The 19,983-nt window shown below is 42.2% G+C and overlaps 2 protein-coding genes across 3 annotated transcripts in view; one reads left to right on the top strand and one right to left on the bottom strand.

Moving 5' to 3' along the window:
• Positions 1-11,640, top strand: part of SLK (STE20 like kinase) — a 72,008-nt gene extending 60,368 nt beyond the window's left edge. For both annotated transcript variants that reach the window (XM_054033678.1, XM_054033679.1), the window contains 6 exons: positions 1,148-1,277; positions 2,761-2,885; positions 4,562-4,750; positions 6,820-6,945; positions 8,373-8,486; positions 8,968-11,640. In XM_054033678.1, the coding sequence (XP_053889653.1) occupies positions 1,148-1,277; positions 2,761-2,885; positions 4,562-4,750; positions 6,820-6,945; positions 8,373-8,486; positions 8,968-9,114 (831 nt within the window). In that variant the 3' untranslated portion in view covers positions 9,115-11,640. The remainder of the gene's footprint in view (positions 1-1,147; positions 1,278-2,760; positions 2,886-4,561; positions 4,751-6,819; positions 6,946-8,372; positions 8,487-8,967) is intronic.
• A 5,217-nt stretch (positions 11,641-16,857) lies between these two features.
• COL17A1 (collagen type XVII alpha 1 chain) overlaps positions 16,858-19,983 on the bottom strand; it is a 65,582-nt gene continuing 62,456 nt past the window's right edge. Inside the window, exon 57 of the mRNA XM_054035821.1 lies at positions 16,858-19,168. Coding sequence (XP_053891796.1) covers positions 19,119-19,168 — 50 coding nt within the window. The 3' untranslated portion in view covers positions 16,858-19,118. The remainder of the gene's footprint in view (positions 19,169-19,983) is intronic.

The raw sequence follows: 19,983 nt of genomic DNA, 5'->3' as shown, positions 1-19,983 counted from the left end.
TTCTTTCTACAAATTAGGTTCCTAGTCCTGCAGCTTGTTCTGCACGGGAGGCCCTTTGCACCTTAGGGAGTGGCACTCCATGCAGGGCTTTACCCACATGGAGCAAATTGCAGGACTGGGGCCTATATCAATATCACTTTCTCAGTTTTTATTCCCCAGTGATATAAATAAATATACACATATGAAAACTAATTATTTTATTTAAAAGTTATTTGAATAAATTATGTGCAGATAGTTTCTATTAGTTTATGAAGGCTTGTTAGCTCTATGCATTGCCAAATAAAGAGTAGCTAACGACATAATGATTGTACTTGGCTTTGAGTGAACATGGGTTCAGTTTTTAGCACATGGTTGGTTTTCCTTTATTGGCTACTGCAGGGCTTCTTCAATCCCATGCAGCTTCTGTCACGTTTGGTTACGTTATGTGGCCCTTCCAAAACGTAGAGCCTAGGTAGGAGGGATCTTCAAACACTGATCTCACAGTTACATAAGCCGGATATTTCCCTCCTCTTTAAATTCTTCCCATGCAAGACTGCTCCTTATTAGTAGGACTTAATACCAGCCCTTCCATGCATCTTGCATGACAGTACCATTAGCCAACCAAGGTCAGGAGCCAAGGCTTTCTTTTCATAAGCTTCCCACCTAAATTGTGCAGGAGAAACCACCAGGGTGGTATAATAAAGTTGCTGGTGTTGACACGTTATTTAAGCAACAGTAGTAGCTCCTGCTGGTTCAGGGAATAAAAGGTTTAGATTTTGACCTCTTTTGCACTGCTGTAGATGCACAGTTTCCATCCACTTTCAGACCAGTTGCTAATTTAATTTGAGAAAAGGTAAATTATTTTTTCTAATCAAACTCATATTACATTTTACTCTCATCATAGAAATAACTGCAGATTTTGGTTAGTTCATTGCTTTCTGTCTTATTTCTAAAAGTGTAATTAAATATTCTGTACCCTTTCTCTTTTACTGGATATCCCCAAAAGTGGATAATTTTATAGCAGATGTATTTGTAGGCCAAATTTTCATAAATGTGTTTAGTTTGCAATCTAATCAAGGGAACAAAGAGAATTGTTCTGGGAATCTCATTAAAAATTTAGTATGAATAGAATAAAGCAACTTAATCTATTTTCCCTGGTTTTTAATAGGAACAAGAATTTGTGCAGAAGCAGCAACAAGAATTGGATGCATCTCTAAAGAAAATCATCCAGCAGCAAAAAACAGAACTAGCCAATATTGAACGAGACTGCCTGAATAACAAGCAGCAGCTTATGAGAGGTATCCAGCATCAAATTTCTCCTTTAAAATTAGATTTTCTTCTGTTTTATATGCAACTTTTCATCTCAAAGAGAGCTGCTAGAGGAATAGTAAAGTCTGACTTAAATCTGTAAAATCAAGGACATCCAGAGTTAAAATTGAAACTGGAGTTAAAAGCATATCTTTAATATGAAACAGAACTATATTTAAAATGCCTTTGTTCTGATAGCAGAAAAGTAATGTGTTAAAATAATTCTTTTTTGAGATGTACCTTGCCTTTTCTGACTCAGCCATACCTATTTATTTGCACAGTTTTGGTCACATAATTTTGAATTTTACTTATAACTCTATAAAGAAAAAAATGTACTCAAGACATTTCCAGGTAACGCTTTTCTTATATTATTTCTTAAATACAATGAATACAGTATTCATTGAATACTGCATACAGATGTGGTCTCCTCATCTCAAAAAAGATATACTGCCATTAGAAAAGGTTCAGAGAAGGGCAACTAAAATTATTAGGGGTTTGGAACGCGCCCCATATGAAGAGAGATTAAAGAGGCTAGGACTTTTCAGCTTGGAAAAGAGGAGACTAAGGGCTTATCTACATTACCGGCTGGATTGACGGGCAGCGATCGATCCAGCGGGGGTCGATTTATTGCATCTAGTCTAGACGGGATAAATTGACCTCCGAGCGCTCTCCCATCGACTCCGGTACTCCAGCAGGGCGAGAGGCGCAGGTGGAGTCGATGGGGGAGCGTCAGCCATTGATTTACCCCAGAGAAGACACCGCTTAAATCTTGGATCAATCTCCCTCCCTTAGTGTAGACCAGGCCTAAGGGGGGATATGATAGAGGTATATAAAATCATGAGTGGTGTGGAAAAAGTGAATAAGGAAAAGTTATTTCCTTGTTCCCATAATATAAGAACTAGGGGCCACCAAATTAAATTAATGGGCAGCAGGTTTAAAACAAATAAAAGGAAGCTCTTCTTCACACAGCGCACAGTCAACCTGTGGAACTCCTTGCCTGAGGAGGTTGTGAAGGCTAGGACTATAACAGGATTTAAAAGAGAACTAGATAAATTCATGGAGGTTAAGTCCATTAATGGCTATTAGCCAGGATGGGTAAGGAATGGTGTCCCTAGCCTCTGTTTGTCAGAGGGTGGAGATGGATGGCAGGAGAGAGATCACTTGATCAGTAGCTGTTAGGTTCACTCCCTCTGGGGCACCTGGCATTGGCCACTGTCAGTAGACAGGATACTGGGCTGGATGGACCTTTGGCCTGACCTACTATGGCTGTTCTTATGTTCTTAAAATTGTAACTATTGATCATTTTATTAGATATGGTGGTGTGGTATATATCTGTATTAATGGCTTCTTACAAATATGTTTTTATAATTTCTTTTAAATTAAAATATCCCTGTAATTTTAAATATATATGTGTAGATTAGAAAATATTATGTAGTACTTTCTGGAACAAACTTCCTCCTCCTCCTCCTCCAGCTCGTGAAGCTGCAATCTGGGAGCTAGAAGAGCGACATTTACAGGAAAAACACCAGCTTCTCAAACAGCAACTCAAAGATCAGTACTTCATGCAGAGACACCAGCTTCTTAAGAGGCATGAAAAAGTTAGTGCTGAGTTTGTCACTTTCCTCTATATTACAACCTTCAGTGGTATATTCAAATATCTTGTGATCTATACTACTAGTTTACTTGTTTATAACAACTTGGTTCATGCAACTTATGTAGCTTCTTTCTTGCTATATAAATCTCTTTATTTTGTTGCTTCAGTCAGTACATTGAGACACTTTGTCAAAGTTGTTTGACATGTTTGGTAATTAACACATTATTTATATTTCAAGCACTCAAAGTAAGCCAGGTTCCTCTCAATTAGGAGAGAGATATTCCTTATCCAGAAAGATTACAATCTAAATTTAAGACCAGATGTAACATGTGAGAACAGTAAACGATTAGGGAGCATAAAAGGGAGCACTGGGGTTACAAATATAGAAATTTATCTTCCAAAAATACATGTTTACATCTTTTCTTATGTGATCAGTCCCATCCATTTGCATAATCATTTGTAGTATTGGGCCTATAAAGTAATGGGTTCAAGATATGTCTTATGTCAAATTTAGCCCAAAAGTTAGATTTAAAAAAACAAGCTTTTAAAAATCAAAAACCAATAGAAATATTACCATTAGTGGTTCTTGTTAGTATTGGTGTTTTATTCCAATAGAAGCAGGTGCTTTAAACAAATAGTTCTCTGCAGTGTTTAGAGTCCAATGACTCCAGCATTGTGTTACTGCAAGAGAACCTGAAAGTGCTGTTGACCATATTTTGAACTACATTGCACTGGTGTAAGTCCAGAGTAATTACACTAAAGTTAGAGTTTTAATAACCTATGGTATTTTTAACATAGGTAAAGAGGTCTTCTTTAAGAATATTTAACATCAATGCCCCTATAAGGCCCCAAGTTCAGCAAAATACTATAAGTAGGGCCCTACCAAATTCATGGCCATGAAAAATGCATCACAGACTGTGAAATTTGGTCTTTTGTGTACTTTTACACTATCCTTCAGAGCTGGACAGCAGCTGCTTCTGTCCAGCTCTGAAGGCAGCGCTGCCACCACCAACAGCGTGGAAGTAAGGGTGGCAATACTGATGCCACCATACCATGCTGCCCTTACCTCTGCGCTGCTGCTGGTGGGGGCGCAGCCTTCAAAGCTGGGCGCCAGGCCAGCAGCCACAGCTCTCCAGCCACTCAGCTCTGAAGGTAGAGTGGTAATACCGTCACACACACACACACACACACACTTTACAACCCCCTTTTTGGTTGGGACCCCCAGTTTGAGAGCTGCTGAGTCTTAAGGACTTTACATGTTTATATTTTGCTGTTTTAAAAATACATGTTCATGGTTGTTAAAACATCATGAAATTTAAGATTTAAATATCTGAAACCATGAATTTCAAGATTTTTCAAATGCTATGATGGTGAAATTTACAAAAATGGACCATGAATTTGGTAGGGCCCTAAATATAAGCATGTGTTTCAGTCTGTCCATATTCAGCAATGAACTTGAGTATATGCTTGACTTAAATGGATTGGGACCTGATCCAAAGCTTTTTGGAATCAATGGAAAGACACCCTTGGCTTCACTGGGCTTTGAATCAGACCCCTGCAGAAATCGGATGGACGTTAGTACATGTTTAAGTGCTTTGCTAAATTGAGGCCTAAATGTTTAAACATATGTTAGTCATATAGCAATATTACAAACAATCTTTTTGTTCAAAATCTTTTTAGGAAACAGAACAGATGCAACGATATAATCAACGGCTTATTGAAGAGTTAAAGAACAGACAAACTCAGGAAAGAGCAAGACTGCCCAAAATCCAGCGAAGTGAAGCAAAGACTCGAATGGCTATGTTTAAGAAGAGTTTAAGAATTAACTCATCAGGCACTCCAGAACAGGATCGTGAGAAGATTAAACAGGTGACTAACAAACATCTGTAGTTTAAAATATCTGAAAGTGCTTGAGTTGTGAAGTTTTGAAGTATAGTTATATGTATTCAGTTGGTTTTTAAAAGGCATCAGTTTGAAGGCCTAGAGATATTACTCTGTACTGCTGCATGACTGTCCCGAGTCAGTCTTTTATGTATGTCAGAAGTGAACAAGGGCTTGAAATTCTGTGAAGGAAGTACATTTGGCCTCAGGATGTTATGAACTTTATATTGCTTAGTATTCACTTTCACAGACAACTTTTGGAATATAATTTTATTGAGTTTCAAAGAGAGTACCATCCAGTCCTCTGTACAGGTTTGATGGCCACAACTAAATTTGGAATATATATCTAAAATCATCCCACTGTAAAATGGAGACTGGATTGTTCATCATGGAATTCTACCTACTGGGTCAATCTGGAGCAGCCATTTCTACTTGCATTTAAGAGAAGTATTTGCAGTTGCTCTTAATCCTTCTTCAAATTTGTTTGTACAAATCAGTTTGTTGTGTGCCCCAATAGTTTTTGATATTTCCAACTTGTGTGCATATTATAAGGCGGGGTCAGCAACCTTTGGCACACGGCTCGCCAGGGTAAGCACCGTGGTGGGCCGGGCCAGTTTGTTTACCTGCCATGTCCACAGGTTCGGCTGATCCCGGCTCCCACTGGCCGTGGTTCGCCGTCCCAGGCCAATGAGGACTGTGGGAAGCGGCGCGGGCCAAGGGATGTGCTGGCCGCCGCTTCCCGCCACCCCCATTGGCCTGGAGCGGCGAACCGCGGCCAGTGGGAGCCGTGATCGGCCAAACCTGCGGATGTGGCAGGTAAACAAACAGGCCCGGCCCGCCAGGGTGCCAAAGGTTGCCGACCCCTGTTATAAGGTTAGCTGAAATGCCTGCTGCAGATTAGATTACTTCTCCAGTTGAGTATAATCCAAGACATTTAAATTGTTCTGATTTTTGGCAGCCTGTTTTTGATGCAATCATCTGTATATCTTCTAATTCTTGATTAGGAATGATATTGATTGCTATTTTTACAGAGACCCCCAAATTAGTAGGCACTCTGCAGTACTAGTAAAATATAGTTCTTGCCTTGAAGATCATACCAGATAATTTTAGGCACCAACCATCCAGAGACTTAACACATGCTTAACTTTACATACAGTAAGTGATCCCATTGAAGTCAATGTGACTACTGCTCCAGTTCTTTCCTGAGCTCCAGTTCATTTGCAAATTTGACACCATCAGATCAGGATTAAACAAAGACTGTGAATGGCTATCCAACTACAGAAACAGTTTCTCCTCCCTTGGTGTTCACACCTCAACTGCTAGCAGAGCACCTCACCCTCCCTGATTGAACTAACCTCGTTATCTCCATACTGATTTATACCTGCCTCTGGAGATTTCCATTACTTGCATCTGAAGAAGTGAGGTTCTTACCCACGAAAGCTTATGCTCCCAATACTTCTGTTAGTCTTAAAGGTGCCACAGGACCCTCTGTTGCTTGTGACTACTGAGTATGTAAAGTTAAGCACATGCATACATTTTTGAAGAATTGGGGCCTTAGGTTTGATGCAATGAGTGAAAGTATATTAGATGAGAGGGAAGGATTACTCATTTATGGCTTATGCATATATTGAATGTTTAATTATTTTTTTTAAAATATAGAGCCAGATTCTAAACTGGTGCAAATCCGTTTGCTCCATTAACGTCAACAGAGCTTTGTTGATTTACACTAGATGAGTTTGGGCCCATAATAACTATGATTGACATATTTTAGTGGCCTCATGGAAGAAGTGAGTTTTAGGGAGGGATTTGAACAAAGATGGAGAAGTGACATGACAGAGAAGAGATGGCGGGGAAGAGCCTGCCTTGGATAAGGGTATATTGGAAAATTCAAGCAGTGAGAATTAGGAAATTGCACTGATGGCTTTAATCTTATGTTGTTCTGTCCAGTTATACTATAAATCCATTATGTTCTTCACAACCCTGGAAAAGTCATTTGTAATAAATACCTGCATTGGGTACTACAGTATAAATCACTTACTCTTTGTTTTTAATTTTAGTTTGCTACTCAAGAAGAAAAGAGGCAGAAAAATGAGAGATTGGCTCAGCATCAAAAACATGAAAATCAAATGCGGGACCTTCAGTTGCAGTGTGAAGCAAACATCAGAGAACTGCACCAATTACAGGTTATACATATAGGGCATAAAATAAGCAGTGTATGAAGAGAGTCAAGTTAATCAATACAAACTGAGCAAATTCTGAATTTATTGATTAGGAAAATGTTTTAATGATGGTTTTTTTACATAATTACCCATCCATATAGAAATTAATGCGATCCCTTTCTAAGGGATACAGCATATTGTACTCTTGATTCATATCCATAACTCAGTTAATGATAAAGAGATTTACTTACACACACACACACACACACACAGAATATGAACTGTAAGGGAATCTTACCTCTTAGAGTGCTTACCAACCTTTTGTTTTAACTGCTACTTTCCTTTGGCAACGTTTCTTTTTAATGTTTTTTTTTTTTTTTTATCAGTATTCAAAACAGAAAGGCAGCTCCATCTTCTGTTAGTTGAATTTTCAGTTGCTGTGAGTGATGTCAGTACCTCACCATAAGAGCAGGTCTATAGTACTGCATGCAGTGAGGTCTGTCTTGCAAAGGGCAGGTTGCTGATGACATCTCCCATTCTGGAACATAACTACGTTTTCAGTAATACAGGCCTCGATTTTTGGTCCTTTCATGACATGTATGTTGTAAAACCAACTGCTGCACACCATGAGTCAGATCCTGTTCCCCTTAAGTCTGTTTTCTTCTGCTCCAGTGACATAAGGCAGATTTAAAGCAGGAGTTAAGTGACCAGCCGATTATTCCCCTTGCAGTGTGAAATCCCCCAGTGGCATAGAGCCAAGGAAGCTGGTGCTACACCACTCTCTTTCATAGCACCCTGTGGAAATGGGCATGGCCACAGCACTGATGTGCTTCAATGAGCCCCCACTGTAGGAACAGACCATTTGGGGGCCATTTCAGCTGGGTGTAAGTTAGAGCTGCCTTAAGGCTGCTCTGAGCTGTAGCAGGGGATAATTTGGCCCCCAGCTGGCTTCAGGAGCAAGATGATGGTGATTTGTTGCTCTTTACCTCTTTATCGTGGTGATCTGAGGCTCCCTCCATAAAGACATATCCCCTTTGACTTGTCAGTCAGCCTCAACTACTGGAATCAAGGGCTAAACGATTGCAAGCATAACTTTCAGACTCTTAATAAGCTCTTAAATTGAATCCTACAAAACTGCCTTGAGTAGACAGAGCATGCAGTGCATGACACTGAATAGATTAGCCTATAACACACACAGAGTGTTGAGTGACATTATCTTCTACACCACTGAAACACATTTCACAATATTTCTGATTATGCCGTATTTTATAACACAAAACCATTGGTTCTGTTGGAAACATCAGCTCTTGTGCGTTACGTTATAATAATTCACATCACATTATACAGTGTAAACTGATTTAAAATAATTAGGACAACATATGTTACTGTACAAATGGTTGATTGTCTAATCTGAATTAGTTTTATTTAAGGATTATCTGTCTTATTTTCAGAATGAAAAATGCCATCTACTGGTTGAACATGAGACTCAGAAACTAAAAGAGTTAGATGAAGAGCATAGCCTAGAACTAAAGGAATGGAGAGAGAAACTAAGACCAAGAAAAAAGGTAAACCAGGACAGTTTATAAGCAAAAAGCGGGTCCAGAAGATAAATAATTCATCAGACTCTGAAACTGGTTACAAATTGGACAGTACAAAAAAAATTCATCCCAGGAAAATAGTGAAACTGATGTACCAAAAATTCAGCAGAGCATCACCTTATCTAGAAGCCACAATAGATACAAGGGAGGCAGACAGGAGAGACTTGCAAGTTATCCACCTTTTAACATCTCCTAGAGTGTGTGCGCGTGCATATGCATGTATGTAAAAAATAAATTGGACCCTTAAACATAGCTGTAGCTATGGGCAAACTGTCCTACAGATGCAGACCATCCTAAGTGGTAGACTGTAAAGCCTCTGAATGCTCAGTTTGATATTAGTACATGATTTTTTGTGGTTTGTTGCATGAAGGTTGGGCAAATAACACGTTGGTATAGTGGATTTCTTTGTACTTCACCATATACACCTTTGTTAATCTGTTGTTTTTAGACACTGGAAGAGGAATTTGCTAGGAAACTTCAAGAACAGGAAGTTTTCTTTAAAATGACTGGAGAGTCTGAATGCCTTAACCCTTCAACACAGAGCCGGATTTCCAAATTCTATCCAATCCCTAGCCTGCACTCCACTGGATCGTAACTCTAGGAACTTCTGTAGATTTTCCTATTTGGAATTCTCATATCTTCAGCTTCTGCCGTGGTAGAATCTACAAATTACATCAGAGGACCTCAATGCTTTTAAGTTTCAGTGGAGACAATCAACAGTGTCATTGTCAAGATTTTTCCTTTTTGTTTCTGACTGGGGAAAACTAAATAGAAGAACAGACATTGGTCTGTAATGGTAATATGATGTCATCCTTCAGATGTTTCAAGAAGAATTTTTTTTTTTTTTAATGAATCAGTCTCAGAAAATGTTATCTACTATTTTGACATTAAGAAAATAAGCTTAAAATATTAGATATAATCATAAAGGTCACAAAAAAGAAACTGTTACACAAATCATCATGTAAACAATATAATATTATTACTTCTTTTTTTAACTGTCTGATTTCTCCACCGCAGAATTTCACAACTGAAACTGCTGTAAAGAGGTTAAAAGTTTTGTGTCATTGAGCAAGTCATTCATAACTAGGGCAGAAACTATTTCTTCAAAACATACTGTTGAATTATAAGAAAAAGAGTCTTATGCTCAACATATTTAGTTACAGCATATGCCTTTAAAAGTTTTTAAAAAACCCTCTGGCATCATAACTAAAGCAACCAAACCTCCATTATATGTTTTGTCCATTAAAATCCATGATGAAATGGGGTGCTAGTTTCATTAATCCAGTGCCTGAAACACTTAAATATATTAATCTTTGCAATAGGATAGACTTTTATTGTTGTTAAAAAACCTTCTTAGCATTGATGTTACTGTAAAAAAAAAATCTTGCTGCTACTGCCATTTTTGTCATAAGTCCTCACCCTAAAATATTTTGCACTAAAATATGTAAAGGTGAAAAACCGCTAACTTTAAAATGCACGTTGTTATTTTCCTTACACATTAGAGGTGTTTACTTCTACAAACTGAAATAAAAACTGTAGAATGTATTTTCAGAACATAATGTGCACTTTGCACATTGTTTCTCTAACATACTTGGACTGGGTAGGTGGAGCCTTCTGTTCTTACCAAAGTCTGTTCATTTGAAACTCCAGAGAAGTGGAAGTGGCTGGTCATATTTATAAACTAATTGCCGAAATCTGATCTGAATAGAAGTGTTTTGAAATTTTTGTTTTAGTCAATTTATTTCATGGAAGGATTTAAGTTGAATATGTAGACAAACTACTTTAAAAATATGCGTGTGTTTGGGTTGTTGTTTTTTTTGCCTCGTAGTAATTAACGTGTTATGATTTTTATTTTTCAGTTTCGTAGGTGTACTTCAGGTTATTTACTTGACCGATTTGCAGTGGGAAGAAAAATCAGAAATGTTTATCATGTAGCTGGTGGGAATGTAGCTGTATTAAAGAAAAGCGCACTTGTTGGAGGTTTAGAATTTGAGTCATATCAACACAGTATTATAAGCTGTACATTGGTATGCCAAAGTTAAATTTGTAAAATAATATTTGCTTTCTGTCATTTGAGGTGTGATCTTTTAGTATCTTTGTAAAAGTTTTTATTTTTGTTTTCTTTTGCTAGCTTGCATCAGACATCTGACTGGTGAACATATAATGTTCATTTCATGGGAACAGTGTTGACGCATGTGAAGGAACTGATTATAAATTAATGTAGAATTTTAATTGGGCTTGGTTGAAATCTTGGATGCTGAACTTTTAGCTTGTTAATGCAGACAGTTTAAATTGACAGCACAGTAAATATAATTGAGAAATGCATGTTTTGATTTAAATTTTGTAACATTTTTGATAAGCATAACTTGCTCTGAAAACTACTTTATAGCTAGCCTTAATTTCTGGCATTTCATTATATAAATATGTATTGTGTACTGGTTGTAAATTCACTTACCATATCATACTAGAATGTTATATGTTGCTATATGCAAAATTCTTTAATATGTTTATTCCAAAATGCTAGGGTGAAAAATGTCTTTGAAGGCCTTTACTTTTTAAGCTACACCTTTATAAAATGACTAGTACTAAATATATTAAATAGTGTTTATATCGCTATAGTCAACAGAACATCTGTGTGAAAAACTGTTTTTTGCAAAATATATTGTTAGTGATGAATTTTTTGTGACGGGGTCGGGCAGATTTTCCCCCTCTAAACTTTGTGTTCAACTCGTTCAAAATGTTTAATAACTTCACAGGCAGAGTATGTATTTTCTCCTCACACTCTATGATATTATGGAGGTTTAAATGATCATTTGCTAATATATTTTATGACACACTATATATCTTGTTCTGCATCTGTAGGACTTTTTATTTGACTTTCACCACCTTCCTCACCAACCTCTGTAACCTTATCCTTTCAGAAATTTCACAAATGAATTCATTAAAAGGATACAGGAAGGGAATGTAACAGCTGAAGCCTCATACAATGTTCGTTCAGGGTTGGATTTAGAAAATTTCCAATCATACTGCATTCATTAAATAACTGCAGTATTTTGAAATGTCTTGATAATGAAATCTAATGTAAAATTACCATTGGGTAATAAAATCTAGGGTAAAATCATTATGTACTTAGGCTTATAAAATTGCTTTTTGAAGATTATGGAACAGGAAGAGATGTACAAGATTGTTTTGATGCCTTTGCTCACGACACATTTAAGGTCAGACTGAAGCCTGATCTCACTTATTTTCCGGATGAAACAATTTCCTTTCTCACTGAATTTGGTCTGCTAAAATCTCATTTTCCCCTGAAACAGCATGGTCATAATTGACACTTGCTCATCTTTATTTTCCACCACATGATAAATACCACCAGGGCAAAGCACAAAATGGGGTTCAAATTTACAGGGCCGGCCCTAGGATTTTTGCTGCCCCAAGCAAAAACAATTTTGGCTGCGCCCCCCCCCCCCATTTTTTAATTACCCCACCCCCGGCCCCGCCTCAACTCCACCCCTTCCCCAAATCCCCAGCCATGCCTCCTCCCCCCAGGCTCTCAAGCCTAGGAGGGAGGGAGGGGGAGAAGCGGCGCCTGCGCCGTGGCCACTCAGAGTCTCCCCCTCCCTCCCAGGCTCTCAAGCCTGGGAGAGAGGGATAGCAGCGGCGCGCGAATCACCTGTTTTGCGCGCCGCGGCCGCTCGGGATCTCCCCCTCTCTCCCAGGTTTGAGAGCCTCGGAGGGAGGGTGAGTAGCGGCGCGCGAATCAGCTGTTCACAGTGCGCGAGCCGCAGCAGCAGCGGAGGTGAGCTAGGGTGGCCGGGGCACATTTTTAGGGGCGGCAGGGGTGGCATTCTGGCGCCGGCCATGCTGCCCCAAGCACCAGCTTCTTTTGCTGGTGCCTAGAGCCAGCCCTGCAAATTTGACCTGCAACTGAACATTTCAGTTGGCCTCTTCTATTTACAACAGTTCTTCACTTACTTAGCAAGTACAATTAGTCCCACCAGGGTCTCCTTCCCCAGCAGAGGATATAGCATAGCACACATAATTTGCCTATGCTATCATAGTCACAGCACTCATATCTATATTTATCAAGTCCTAACTAAAGCTTCTCTCTGAGCTGATTATCAAACCAGATGGCTATTTTGGTGGAGTTGTGGGTTTTTTGGTTTCTGCAGGTGTAGTTTTGTAAACCATATCCACCAATGAGAGTTCATGATCTACTAAGGGTAGCGATGGAAACACTGTCATCATACTTAGTTAAAATTAAAAAGCTCAAAACAGTGGAGAATATCAAATTGTATGAAACATTAGCGGGGTGACCTGGCTGTCCTGAGATCTTTTGTGTCTCTGATTTCTAACACTGGGACCCAGCCCCTTGTCATTTTGCGGATCCCCCAAGAGACGTGAAGGGCCTCTTTCTGCTGCTTTCTTTTCCTGGGGACGTAGGCAAAGTACTGTCCTGGATCTCCATGGAAGAATAGCATGTGCAAAAAGTCTTGATTATTGGTCAGTCTACCTGACAGATGAGCAGAATGTGGGAGGACGACATCAGTTTGGACTGATAGAAAATATTTCCGGAGAAAATAAAAAAAAATCTAGACTTCCATTTATTTTTCTATCTATTTTTAATACTACCAGAAAGTGGAGACTGAGGATGAAAAATCAGGCGCCTGAATTGATACAAACATTTATGTCACTGTGTCTGCCCAGAAAGCTAAGCAAACGGTGCTTGTCTATGGTAAATAAAACACACAAAGGGCACTGCATAGATCAAGGAGCGAATCAAACATGACATTGTCTCATCACAATTTTTGTTGAATGTTTTATGTAACTGCAAACCAAGTTATTTTTGCCTTAGGTGAAGGATGCAGGGACATCACCATGAGATGAATGAATAGGTCAACAATCTATGAATGAATAAACAAACAGTACTGGTCAGACAGTGGTTTTCATCAGTTTTTTTTTTAAGTAATTTGATTCCACAGCTACCTGTAGAATATTGCAATAATTCTTCTGTAAATACAAACACACCGTTTGTCGAGACATACTCCTGCATGAGCCAAAACAAAGATTGTACCAAGTGCAAGTGCTGGATGAAGGAGTCAGATGCATGGGAAGTTTTCAAAACAATTAGGTGACATTTTATGCGTTACCTTGGCTGCAGCTTGGTCATCATTCCCCAACTGAGTGTGACGGCTCCACTATCTGTTCAGATTTTATACAGCAACATCAGTGCCCGCAGCACTCCTCTGCATAGCGGACATGTGTCAGACATACTACACCCAGCTACCCACGTTTTGCGCAGCTCCCTTTGTGATGTGCTATGCAAATTATTTCATGAGCTAGTTTGCATCTTTACAAATAATTTGTATAGAAACAAACTTTAGCTTTAAACAGTAGTGTGGATTTATTGATGGCGAAAGACGACCCGGCCACAGCACTGGTAAACAAAGACCCTGGTTGAGCTCCACTGCAGGAGAGAAGCAGAGCAAGGTTCCCACACCCTGCCTTGTCAGCATGCTTTAGCCTGGGAATTAATCCACAGCTTCAAGCGGTCTCCATGGCCTATGTGGTTCTTGGGCTTTCCGGTGTGTCTGACAATTACTAACAAGCAGGCTTTGCACTCTGTATCGTGAAAGCTGGAGCAGAGAGACCCATCAAACTCATGTCATATAGGGCCCACCAAACTTCCATTACATGCAAATGCCTACTGAGCTGGGCTAGATTAATACCAATGATCTACAGATGAAAAGCTCTGCAGACAATGTCCTGAGGCAGCCAAAAAGTGTCAAGGGCAGTTCCTACACCTATCAGAGGGGTAGCCGTGTTAGTCTGAATCTGTAAAAAGCAACAGAGGGTCCTGTGGCACCTTTGAGACTAACAGAAGTACTGGGAGCATAAGCTTTCGTGGGTAAGAACCTCACTTCTTCAGATGCAAGTAATGGAAATCTCCAGAGGCAGGTATATATCAGATAACGATATACTCCACACTGATATATACCTGCCTCTGGAGATTTCCATTACTTGCATCTGAAGAAGTGAGGTTCTTACCCACGAAAGCTTATGCTCCCAGTACTTCTGTTAGTCTCAAAGGTGCCACAGGACCCTCTGTTGCTTCCTACACCTACACGCACATACAATTATTACCAACCACCTCAGTAAAAATCATAAAACAAATCCCTTAAAATGTGAATTGCTGAAAAATCATGAGATTTAAAATAATTAGTGTTTTGGGGACTGATCCTGATTTCTAAACTCCCCAGAAGTTGAACACATCCCTCCTGCAAGGGCCAGGCTGACTGCACGTCTCACAGCAGAAAACCTGAAAAGAACCACAAACAGGAGCGCACACCAATGAAAGGGGAAGCACCTCCCCACTTTTCCTCCCTACTTGGACATCCCAATTCCCCTCGTGCAGCCCCTGGGCTGTCTCAAGCTTCCTGTGGGAGTTTCCCCAAGTTCTGACCCCATTCCATGGCCAAAGTGCAGCAGAGTGCAACAGCCCCCATGCCAGCATGGCCCAGCATTCCCCTCTAGCCCCTTATCCCGCCAGCAGCCCCACATGCCCCCCCCAGCAAGCCCCATATTCCCTCCCATAGGCCTGAGGCAACTCCCTCACCCTCAAGCAACCCCCACATTCCTTTCCCCCCCCCCCCCCGCAGGCCTGAGGCAACCCCCTCATTCCTCCCAGCAAACTCCCCCTCATTCTGCCCCAGCACCCCGCTCTCCTTGGTGGGATGTGGCCCGCCCACAGCGCCTACCTCCCCTGTTCGCCCTCAGGGCCTCAGCGAGCAGACACTGATGCAGCAACCTGTAGTGGCCAACGAGGGGAAACCAGGCGGCATGGCCGAGCCGCTGGTCAAACCCCCCCCACCCCCAAATGCTACAGGGACGTGTTAGTCACAGCTGGTCCCCGGCTCCAGCTAGGATTGCCAACTTTCTAATCGCACAAAACTGACCACCCTAGCCCCGCCCCTTCCCTGAGGTCCCGCCCCCTGCTCCCAGACATGCTTTCTCCTTTGGTGGCTCGCTCTCCCCCACCCTCACTCACTTTCACAGGGCTGGGTCAAGGGGTTGGGGTGCTAGAGGGGGTGATGGATCTAACTGGGGGGGGTGCAGGCTCTGGGGTGGGGCCAGAAATGAGGGGTTCAGGGTGTAGGAGGGGGCTCCGGGCTGGGTCAGGGGGTTGGGGTGTGGGAGGGGGTCAGAACTCTGGCTGAGAGTGTGGGCTCTGGGGTGAGGCTTGGGATGAAGGGTTTGGCGTGCAGGCTCCAGTCTGGGGGGGTGGGGCCAAGGAATTGGAATGTGGGAGGGGGCTGCGGGTTGAGGCGGGGGTTGGGGTGTGGGAGGGAGTATGGGCTCAGGGCTGGGGCCGGGGATGAGGGGTTTGGGGTGCAGGAGGGGGCTCTAGGCTGAGGGGGTGGGGCTGAGGGATGTGGAGTGCGGAGGGAGTGTGGCCAATGGGAGTGCGGAGCCAGTGTTCGGGGCGGGGGCAGCGCACAGAGATGCATGCGCCCCCCCCCCACCCATCCAGGAGCCAGACTTGCTGGCTGCTTCTGGAGCACAATGCAGCACCAGGACAGATAGGGACTAGTCTGCCTTAGCCCCGCAGCACCTCTGACTGGACTTTTAATGGCCCGATCAACGGTGATGACTGGAGCCGCCAGGGTCCCTTTTCGCCCTGGTGTTCGAAGGAAAACCGGACACCTGGCAACCCTAGCGCCAGGGCATGGGCAGAACAAATGAACCCCCTGGGCTAAGTCTGGGGGCCTGGCAGTGGCTAATGGGCATGGACCTGCCCAGGTACTGGGCTGTGACTTCGATCACTAGCCCTGTTGTACAGGGGGAGGAGGCCTGAGGCACAGGGTAGGGGAAGTGGCATGACCCAGTTCACACAGGGAGGCCGCACCTGAGTCGAGAATGGCCACGCCAAGTACTGTAGCCACCCAACCAGCCTTTCCATCTTGGGTAAGCTTCTTCCTCCCGGCCCTTGGCCAAACCCTCTCCAGAGCAGTGTAGTTAAAGGATAACTGAAAGCTGTTTGAGAGCGAGGCAATTCAGTGTTACAGGTCCCCAAACAGCCATCTCTCTCGCTCTGTTTATGGTTATGGCTGCAGAATTTCACTGGTTAAACCACTTTGGAAGCTACAAAACTTTCTCCCATACCAAGAGGCATAGGTGTTGGAACTAGGGGTGCTGGTGCATCCCCTGGCTTGAAGTGGTTTCCACCAGGTTTACAGTTTGGTTCAATGGCTCTCATCAGCACCCCTGCCACGAGGAGCTTGGTAGGTTTGCCAAGTATGACAGTAAAAACACTGTTGCAGTAGTTAAACATGACACGAAATGACATTTTTAAAGGGAATTTTATTACAAAGGGAAGGGCTCAGCTTATCAAGTACAGGCATTGTGTGTACAACCCAATAGTAGACTTTATTTCTTTAAAAACATTGCAAGCTTCTGTGTATTCAGAAAGCCGGCCTGTTCAACACAGCCTTTGTGCCAAACCCTCAGAACAAAGTGACACAGGAAATAAATGGACCAGCTAAAATCTGCTTTGTAGCATGGCCTTTCACTAGAGTTAATGAATGACACCGATGGCTGGTGTTTAAGCTTTGAATGAAAATAAGGTTGGTTTCAGTAAGATATATGATTTGGTCTATGAAGCTCAGATACCAAACCTGCCTAGCAGATAAGCTCCCAGTTCCAGTCTAACACCTTTAAATGGAAGAAAATCAGCGTTTGCTAGCATATATCCTTGGGATTATCCACAGGGTAAGTCTGGAAGTGAGTATACCCTCCCAGACAGTGTGTGTGGGGGGGGTGCTATTGAAGTGTCCCACAATTAAAATGGTGAAGTGAGACTGTGTGTGTCAAATGGAAAACTGCATACAATTCAGCCTTAAAATGACTGGCGCTTTAATTTCTGTAGTTCATAGAGCCCTTCTAGTTAAGCCATCACATGGCTAGTTTTGCTGGCCCTTTTCCCGCCAAATTAGCCCTGCAATGATGTGATAAATTTAAGATTTTGAAATAATCAGATTGCTGAAGAAATGAAGACGATGTCAGCGGGACAAAGGGGGCCATTCTCCCCTTGAGCCATGTGCTAACATTAATGGAAATCATGTGCTCAGACAGTTGGCTGTTGAGGTTGACTGTTCACTGTACAATCAATTAGGACAGTGACCGCTTGGCACAAAGAAAGCTCACATTGATAATTCTCCATGATGAGATGGGAAGTGCAGAAAACAGGCCTGGGTCTTCAGATGGGCCCAGAGTTACCATCCCGCCGCATGCTGTGTTGTGTTTTGTTTGAGACAATGTACCCTGACGTCGTTAGATGTGTCTACCCATTGTGACACTGAGTCTAGTGCTGATTTCCAAATGTAGGCTTGCTCCGGAGAACACAGGGTTAAAAACACACTTTAATTGGGAGGTTTACATTAAAAATGCAATATTTCCCCCCCACCATAAAAAAGAACCATATAAAAATATTTTGTTTAAAAATCAACAAATTATGTTTTAACAAAAGTGCTTAAGTTCGAACTCGCCCCACACCCTTCCCATCTTGGCAATGCTGTTAGCAATTGAAATTAAAAGCGTATTTGGCAATGTGACCTGCATAGTGTATGGGCGCCCACCCTGTGTGTGTATGTATGTCAATATGTGGTAGTGTCGTATGAACTCCCTTTGTACCACTGGCCTATAAAAGGACAGGATGTGGTAGCCATTTCTGGTGCATAATCACATGGACTTAACAAACGCCAAATGCATTTATGGGCGATGCCAAGAAAATGTTTTTGTTGACAGATACAGAGAATTCCACAATTGCCCCCACCCACCTGCTTCCCCTCCAAGAAATCCAGATCCCTGCAGAAGTTTGGCCTAGTTCCTTCCATTGCTGTGTTCATTAAGTGCGCTTGCTGATCAGACCACCCAACATGGCTACAGAACGCAGCAGAATGAAGAGACGCTCCATAGCCATTCAACAGTGACTGGTAGGAAGTACAATGAAACCTGTATGAAGGATGTCACCCCAGTGTCTTGAGACAACCTACTTCTGTGATTACCGAAGCCGCCCAATCACTTTTGTCCAAGCTTCAGTTCAAAACCTTGGCTCCGATTCTAATGTCAGAAAAACTGCTCGCCGCCTTAATCTCCAGGATACTGGATTTTTCTTTTCCAGGAGGCTTGAGTAGTTGGTTAAAGCAGGTTTCACTGTATTTAACTAAGTCTGGCCCTAATGCAGGACACCTGGATTGGTGACAAAGGAAGTCCTTACAAGACCTAAGATACGAATGCGGGAACTTGAATACACGTCTCATCAGCAGACAGTGTGTGTGGGGTTAATGCACTGCGAATGAATGGGAGCATATTCCCAACTGGTAGTTCTGTGTTGGACACGTACAAACTAGAGTCATTCAAAGCCCAACAACATCAAATTAAAAAAAAAAAAAGACATCCTGAACTACCAAGTCTATGTGGTTAGTTGACTGACTAGGAAGGTTTTCTAGCAGGAAGCCAATAAAGATCAGGCTAATTCTCTACTGGATTCCAACATGGTGGTTGTGGATCCCGCGGTACGGAATACTGATCCTGGTGCTTAACTTAGACCCCAGCGCTTCTTCTTTTTCGTCTGCCAACAAATACTTGTTCACCTAAGAGAGAGAGGGAGACGGAGAGCGAGTGTGTGAAATGCTGTGTATCGAAAAGACACAGTGAGGTTTTCATTTGTCACAGGAGATTGGTGGTTCTGGTGACAACTCAGCATTCACCTACCTTTCACTTTCAGATGAATAGTTACCCTTTGTTGTTGGTAAGAATATGCCCTCCAGGTGACATTCACCCCAGTGCAGAGGGCATGTGCAACATTTAAGCCTTTATGGCAGGGTTTAGGTAGTGGTTATTTATGTAGGTTTCCATCAGGTTGCTCATCACCATGGTATCTGAGCGCCCAGGGCTGCGTGCAGCCTGTCTGTCTGGGTCTTAGTTTCACCTTTTGTGAACACGCCCATTATCCTACACTACATCTACTGTATGGCGAGAGGTAGTTTTGGCCTATACAGACCTCCCCCCTTGTTCCTGGCCATACCAATCCAGGGGTTAGAATTCAGCAATGGAAAGGCCTTTCATGTCTGTAGGATTCCTTCACGTGTGAGTTACTTTGGAGTGTTAATATAAAGGAATGATGCAAAAAGGTGCTCCCTAAAATTCAGCCATCAGTGGCTAGACCAGGGAAGTTTCTCAGTGCAGCAAAAGGACATGGTGGGGCGGACAAGCTGAAAATGATGGCTCTGTGCCAGCTCTGCATAGCCCCCTTCAGAGGAGGGTTGGGAGCATGTGAGAGGGAGCAGTATGGCCACTGAGACTGTGGTTATGTGCATCCCCTAGTGGCTGCTTATCCCTATGTACGGGAGGACTCCATGTCTGCTGCCTCTGTTATAGCCCAGGGATGGGCTCCCTGACAAAGGAC

The sequence above is a fragment of the Malaclemys terrapin genome, chromosome 7, assembly GCF_027887155.1.
Source record: "Malaclemys terrapin pileata isolate rMalTer1 chromosome 7, rMalTer1.hap1, whole genome shotgun sequence".
In the NCBI taxonomy this organism is placed as follows: Eukaryota; Metazoa; Chordata; order Testudines; family Emydidae; genus Malaclemys; species Malaclemys terrapin.
Note: the sequence above shows the minus strand (reverse complement) of the source record. Positions and strands in the feature narration are given on the sequence as shown.